This window comes from Cherax quadricarinatus, chromosome 65 (genome assembly GCF_038502225.1).
Source record: "Cherax quadricarinatus isolate ZL_2023a chromosome 65, ASM3850222v1, whole genome shotgun sequence".
Lineage (NCBI taxonomy): Eukaryota > Metazoa > Arthropoda > Malacostraca > Decapoda > Parastacidae > Cherax > Cherax quadricarinatus.
In genome coordinates this window covers 13,182,223-13,189,454 of record NC_091356.1, presented here as the reverse complement: position 1 = coordinate 13,189,454, position 7,232 = coordinate 13,182,223, and the positions used below count along the sequence as shown (strand labels likewise).

Here is a 7,232-nt window from a genome sequence, read left to right as displayed (position 1 = left end):
AGTGTCACCTTTGTAACAGTAGGAGGCGTACCCAGAGTATTAAAGCCAGTGTCACCTTTGTAACAGTAGGAGGCGTACCCAGAGTGTTAACGTCAGTGTCACCTTTGTAACTGTATTAGGCGTACCCAGAGTGTTAAAGTCAGTGTCACCTTTGTAACAGTAGGAGGCGTACCCAGAGTGTTAAAGTCAGTGTCACCTTTGTAACAGTAGGAGGCGTACCCAGGGTGTTAAAGTAAGTGTCACCTTTGTAACAGTAGGAGGCGTACCCAGAGTATTAAAGCCAGTGTCACCTTTGTAACAGTAGGAGGCGTACCCAGAGTGTTAACGCTAGTGTCACCTTTGTAACAGGCGGAGGCGTACCCAGAGGGTTAAAGTCAGTGTCACCTGTGTAACAGTAGGAGGCGTACCCAGGGTGTTAAAGTAAGTGTCACCTTTGTTACAGTAGGAGGCGTACCCAGAGTATTAAAGCCAGTGTCACCTTTGTAACAGTAGGAGGCGTACCCAGAGTGTTAAAGTCAGTGTCACCTTTGTAACAGTAGGAGGCGTACCCAGGGTGTTAAAGTAAGTGTCACCTTTGTAACAGTAGGAGGCGTACCCAGAGTGTTAAAGTAAGTGTCACCTTTGTAACAGTAGGAGGCGTACCCTGGGTGTTAAAGTCAGTGTCACCTTTGTAACAGTAGGAGGCGTACCCAGGGTGTTAAAGTAAGTGTCACCTTTGTAACAGTAGGAGGCGTACCCAGAGTGTTAAAGTAAGTGTCACCTTTGTAACAGTAGGAGGCGTACCCAGAGTGTTAAAGTCAGTGTCACCTTTGTAACAGTAGGAGGCGTACCCAGGGTGTTAAAGTAAGTGTCACCTTTGTAACAGTAGGAGGCGTACCCAGGGTGTTAAAGTCAGTGTCACCTTTGTAACAGTAGGAGGCGTACCCAGGGTGTTAAAGTAAGTGTCACCTTTGTAACAGTAGGAGGCGTACCCAGGGTGTTAAAGTCAGTGTCACCTTTGTAACAGTAGGAGGCGTGCCCAGAGTATTAAAGCCAGTGTCACCGTTGTAACAGTAGGAGGCGTACCCAGGGTGTTAACGTCAGTGTCACCTTTGTAACAGTAGGAGGCGTACCCAGAGTATTAAAGCCAGTGTCACCTTTGTAACAGTAGGAGGCGTACCCAGGGTGTTAACGTCAGTGTCACCTTTGTAACAGTAGGAGGCGTACCCAGAGTATTAAAGCCAGTGTCACCTTTGTAACAGTAGGAGGCGTACCCAGAGTATTAAAGCCAGTGTCACCTTTGTAACAGTAGGAGACGTACCCAGAGTGTTAACGTCAGTGTCACCTTTGTAACAGTAGGAGGCGTACCCAGAGTATTAAAGCCAGTGTCACCTTTGTAACAGTAGGAGGCGTACCCAGAGTGTTAACGTCAGTGTCACCTTTGTAACAGTAGGAGGCGTGCCCAGAGTATTAAAGCCAGTGTCACCTTTGTAACAGTAGGAGGCGTACCCAGAGTGTTAAAGTCAGTGTCACCTTTGTAACAGTAGGAGGCGTACCCAGAGTGTTAAAATCAGTGTCACCTTTGTAACAGTAGGAGGCGTACCCAGGGTGTTAAAGTAAGTGTCACCTTTGTAACAGTAGGAGGCGTACCCAGGGTGTTAAAGTAAGTGTCACCTTTGTAACAGTAGGAGGCGTACCCAGAGTGTTAAAGTCAGTGTCACCTTTGTAACAGTAGGAGGCGTACCCAGGGTGTTAAAGTAAGTGTCACCTTTGTAACAGTAGGAGGCGTACCCAGAGTATTAAAGCCAGTGTCACCTTTGTAACAGTAGGAGGCGTACCCAGAGTGTTAACGTCAGTGTCACCTTTGTAACTGTATTAGGCGTACCCAGAGTGTTAAAGTCAGTGTCACCTTTGTAACAGTAGGAGGCGTACCCAGAGTGTTAAAGTCAGTGTCACCTTTGTAACAGTAGGAGGCGTACCCAGGGTGTTAAAGTAAGTGTCACCTTTGTAACAGTAGGAGGCGTACCCAGAGTATTAAAGCCAGTGTCACCTTTGTAACAGTAGGAGGCGTACCCAGAGTGTTAACGCTAGTGTCACCTTTGTAACAGTAGGAGGCGTACCCAGAGTGTTAAAGTCAGTGTCACCTTTGTAACAGTAGGAGGCGTACCCAGGGTGTTAAAGTAAGTGTCACCTTTGTAACAGTAGGAGGCGTACCCAGAGTATTAAAGCCAGTGTCACCTTTGTAACAGTAGGAGGCGTACCCAGAGTGTTAAAGTCAGTGTCACCTTTGTAACAGTAGGAGGCGTACCCAGGGTGTTAAAGTAAGTGTCACCTTTGTAACAGTAGGAGGCGTACCCAGAGTGTTAAAGTAAGTGTCACCTTTGTAACAGTAGGAGGCGTACCCTGGGTGTTAAAGTCAGTGTCACCTTTGTAACAGTAGGAGGCGTACCCAGGGTGTTAAAGTAAGTGTCACCTTTGTAACAGTAGGAGGCGTACCCAGAGTGTTAAAGTAAGTGTCACCTTTGTAACAGTAGGAGGCGTACCCAGAGTGTTAAAGTCAGTGTCACCTTTGTAACAGTAGGAGGCGTACCCAGGGTGTTAAAGTAAGTGTCACCTTTGTAACAGTAGGAGGCGTACCCAGGGTGTTAAAGTCAGTGTCACCTTTGTAACAGTAGGAGGCGTACCCAGGGTGTTAAAGTAAGTGTCACCTTTGTAACAGTAGGAGGCGTACCCAGGGTGTTAAAGTCAGTGTCACCTTTGTAACAGTAGGAGGCGTACCCAGGGTGTTAAAGTCAGTGTCACCTTTGTAACAGTAGGAGGCGTACCCAGGGTGTTAAAGTCAGTGTCACCTTTGTAACAGTAGGAGGCGTACCCAGGGTGTTAAAGTCAGTGTCACCTTTGTAACAGTAGGAGGCGTACCCAGGGTGTTAAAGTAAGTGTCACTTTTGTAACAGTAGGAGGCGTACCCAGAGTATTAAAGGCAGTGTCACCTTTGTAACAGTAGGAGGCGTACCCAGAGTATTAAAGGCAGTGTCACCTTTGTAACAGTAGGAGGCGTACCCAGAGTATTAAAGGCAGTGTCACCTTTCTAGTCAAGAGCTAATATTAATTATTAAAGTGTCGCAGGAATAACAGTCTAGAGTATATATGGTGATATAGTGATTGCAGAACTAAGATTAAATATAAATGATGGTAATATATCTGTGATTAATTAATACAATGATCTTTTTTTTCAGGGACTGCTGTCAGCTGTCTTCATCTAGGCTGGCATGTTTTGCTCACACCCAGAGGCAAGAATGATCTCTCTGCTCACACTCTAGCACTCACACTACCACACACCAAACCACTTTCACACCACACATAATCCCACACACACACACACACACACACACACACACACACACACACACACACACACACACACAACAAAATGCAAGGAGGCAGAGGAGAGGTTTGTTCCCAAGGGAAACAGAAATAATGGGAAGAACAGAACGAGTCCTTGGTTCACCCAAAGGTGTAGGGAGGCAAAAACTAGGTGTACTAGAGAATGGAAAAGGTACAGAAGACAGAGAACTCAGGAAAATAAAGAAATCAGCCGAAGAGCCAGAAACGAATATGCACAGATAAGAAGGGAGGCTCAGAGACAATATGAAAATGACATAGCATCAAAAGTCAAGACTGACCCGAAGCTGTTGTACAGCCACATCAGGAGGAAAACAACAGTCAAGGACCAGGTAATCAGACTGAGGAAGGGTGATGGGGAATTCACAAGCAACGACCGAGAGGTATGTCAGGAGCTCAACACGAGATTTAAAGAAGTATTTACAGTGGAAACCAGTAGGACTCCAGGAAATCAGAACAGGGGGGTACACCAGCAAGTGCTGGATGAGGTACATATAACCAAGGAGGAAGTGAAGAAGCTGCTATGCGAACTTGACACCTCAAAGGCGGTGGGACCAGACAACATCTCTCCGTGGGTCCTTAAAGAGGGAGCAGAGATATTGTGTGTGCCATTAAGAAAGATCTTCAACACATCATTTGAAACTGGGCAACTCCCTGAGGTATGGAAGATGGCAAATGTAGTCCCAATTTTTAAAAAGGGAGACAGACATGAGGCACTAAACTACAGACCTGTATCACTAACTTGTATAGTATGCAAGGTCATGGAGAAGATCATCAGGAGGAGAGTGGTGGAGCACCTGGAAAGAAACAAGTGTATAATTGACAACCAGCATGGTTTTAGGGAAGGAAAATCCTGTGTCACAAACCTACTAGAGTTTTATGACAAGGTGACAGAAGTAAGACAAGAGAGAGAGGGGTGGATCGACTGCATTTTTTTAGACTGCAAAAAGGCCTTCGACACAGTTCCTCACAAGAGGTTACTGAAAAAGCTAGAAGATCAGGCACACATAACAGGAAAAGCACTGCAATGGATCAGAGAATACCTGACAGGGAGGCAACAACGAGTCATGGTACGTGACGAGGTGTCAGAGTGGGCGCTTGTGACAAGCGGGGTTCCACAGGGGTCAGTCCTAGGACCTGTGCTGTTCTTGGTATATGTGAACGACATAACGGAAGGGATAGACTCAGAAGTGTCCTTGTTTGCAGATGATGTGAAGTTAATGAGAAGAATCAAATCGGATGAGGATCAGGCAGGACTACAAAGAGACCTGGACAGGCTGCAAGCCTGGTCCAGCAACTGGCTCCTTGAGTTTAACCCTGCCAAATGCAAAGTCATGAAGATTGGGGAAGGGCAAAGAAGACCGCAGGCACAATATAGTTTAGATGGCCAAAGACTGCAAACCTCACTCAAGGAAAAAGATCTGGGGGTGAGTATAACACCGAGCATATCTCCTGAGGCGCACATAAATCAGATAACTGCTGCAGCATACGGGCGCCTGGCAAACCTACGGATAGCGTTCCGATACCTCAGTAAGGAGTCGTTCAAGACCCTGTATACCATTTACGTCAGGCCCATACTGGAGTATGCAGCACCAGTTTGGAATCCACACCTAGTCAAGCACGTCAAGAAATTAGAGAAAGTGCAAAGGTTTGCAACAAGACTAGTCCCAGAGCTACGGGGATTGTCCTATGAAGAAAGGTTGAGGGAAATCGGCCTGACGACACTGGAGGCCAGGAGGGTCAGGGGAGACATGATAACGACATATAAAATACTGCGCGGAATAGACAAGGTGGACAAAGACAGGATGTTCCAGAGATGGGACACAGACACAAGAGGTCACAATTGGAAGTTGAAGACTCAGATGAATCGAAGGGATGTTAGGAAGTATTTCTTCAGTCATAGAGTAGTCAAGTCATGGAATAGTCTAGAAAGTGAAGTAGTGGAGGCGGGAACCATACATAGTTTTAAGGCGAGGTATGATAAAGCTCATGTAGCAGGGAGAGAGAGGACCTAGTAGCAATCAGTGAAGAGGCGGGGCCAGGAGCTATGACTCGACCCCTGCAACCACAAATAGGTGAGTACAAATAGGTGAGTACACACACACACACACGCACACCATCCCCCCAACACAACTGTTTAATAAATATAATGTAGAGGTACAAGAGTAGACACAACAACAATACTGAGCACAAGAGCAAGTTAGGTCTGGATATAACACAAGTTTACAGTCTTTATCACTTAAAATACTCATCGCTGTGTGACTAAAAACATTCTGTTTAAACTCTCCCCAGAGTAGTCAGGCTACTAAATCTTTCTTACTTCTCTCTTTCTGTCTACCTACAACCATCTTACTTCTCTCTTTCTGTCTATCTACAACCATCTTACTTTTCTCTTCCTGTCTACCTACAACCTTTTCATTGCTCCATGCTCTCCCAGTTCTTCCCCTCTCCATCCTGGCCATCTCTCTTATGTCCTAATAAAGCATAAAACAGCCATGAAAAAGTCCGAGGTAAACAAGAGTTGAGGCACAAATCCTTGAAGTTGGAACACATTGAATAGAATGAAGGCAAATTACAGGGATAGGTTAGGTTAGGTTAGGTTAGGTTAGGTTAGGTGAGGTTAGGTTAGGTTAGGTTAGGTTAGGTTAGGTTAGGTTAGGTAAGGTAAGGTAAGGTAAGGTTAGGTAAGGTAAGGTTAGGTTAGGTTAGGTAAGGTTAAGGTAAGGTTAGGTTAGGTTAGGTTAGGTTAGGTTAGGTTAGGTTAGGTAAGGTAAGGTTAGGTTAGGTTAGGTTAGGTTAGGTTAGGTTAGGTTAGGTTAGGTTAGGTTAGGTTAGGTTAGGTTAGGTAAGGTTTGTCAGGAAACAAGACAAGTGTTTCCTGACGAGTGTCTTAGTCATATGATGACCCGCCGCTGAAGGTTTTGGTCATGGGACCGAGGCCTTCCTCTGGCTTACAAGTTCACCCCTCCAAAACTAAGGTTATAATTATAATCATTTTGCTTTATTACAGTATATTCGAAACAAGCACCAAATCCGTATGAACATAAGGCGCAGGACTAAGGCAAAACCACTGATCAAGGCAGATTTAAATCATAAGTAGGCTGGAGGAACTGTAAATCATAAGGAAGATCATAAATGGAGGAAAATTGAAAGAAACGAAAAACTAGCAAAACTGAATTAGGATTTTTTCTGTGTGATTACAATCGTATGAGTTACATAACACCTGTGGGATGGGAGGTAATCAGACCAGCTGCCAGGAAGGGTACATGTATCTACCTTGAAAAGATAATAAATAACAATAATTCTACAGGAGAAGCTTCAGGACTCTGTAGATCGACGTCAGGCGGAGGTGCGAGGTGCTCTGGACCGCCTGGAGGCCAAACTCAACGATGCTGGAGAACTACTGACGGAGGAGAGGATCTCCATATTGTCCCTGCCTCCAAGCACACTCCTTCACAGGCTCAGGAATGGTCAGCTTGCCCCAACACACGTGCTCAGGGCCTTCCAGGCCAAGGTTAGTCTCTTCCAGGTCAAGGTCAGTCTCTTCCAGGTCAAGGTCAGTCTCTTCCAGGCCAAGGTCAGTCTCTTCCAAGCCAAGGTCAGTCTTTTCCAGGCCAATGTCAGTCTCTTCCAGGTCAAGGTCAGTGTCTTCCAGGCCAAGGTCGGTCTCTTCCAGGCCAAGGTCAGTCTCTTCCAGGTCAAGGTCAGTCTCTTCCAGGTCAAGGTCAGTCTCTTCCAGGCCAAGATCAGTCTCTTCCAGGCCAAGGTCAGTCTCTTCCAGGCCAAGGTCAGTGTCTTCCAGGTCTCTTCCTGGCCACGGTCAGTGTCTTCCAGGCCAAGGTCAGCCTCTT

The 7,232-nt window shown here is 46.0% G+C and overlaps 1 protein-coding gene across 1 annotated transcript in view; it reads left to right on the top strand.

The window, feature by feature from the left end:
* Positions 1-5,876: 5,876 nt before the first annotated feature.
* Positions 5,877-7,232, top strand: part of LOC128700574 (fatty-acid amide hydrolase 1-like) — a 48,513-nt gene continuing 47,157 nt past the window's right edge. Inside the window, exons 1-2 of the mRNA XM_070098827.1 lie at positions 5,877-5,891; positions 6,692-6,895. Coding sequence (XP_069954928.1) covers positions 5,877-5,891; positions 6,692-6,895 — 219 coding nt within the window. The remainder of the gene's footprint in view (positions 5,892-6,691; positions 6,896-7,232) is intronic.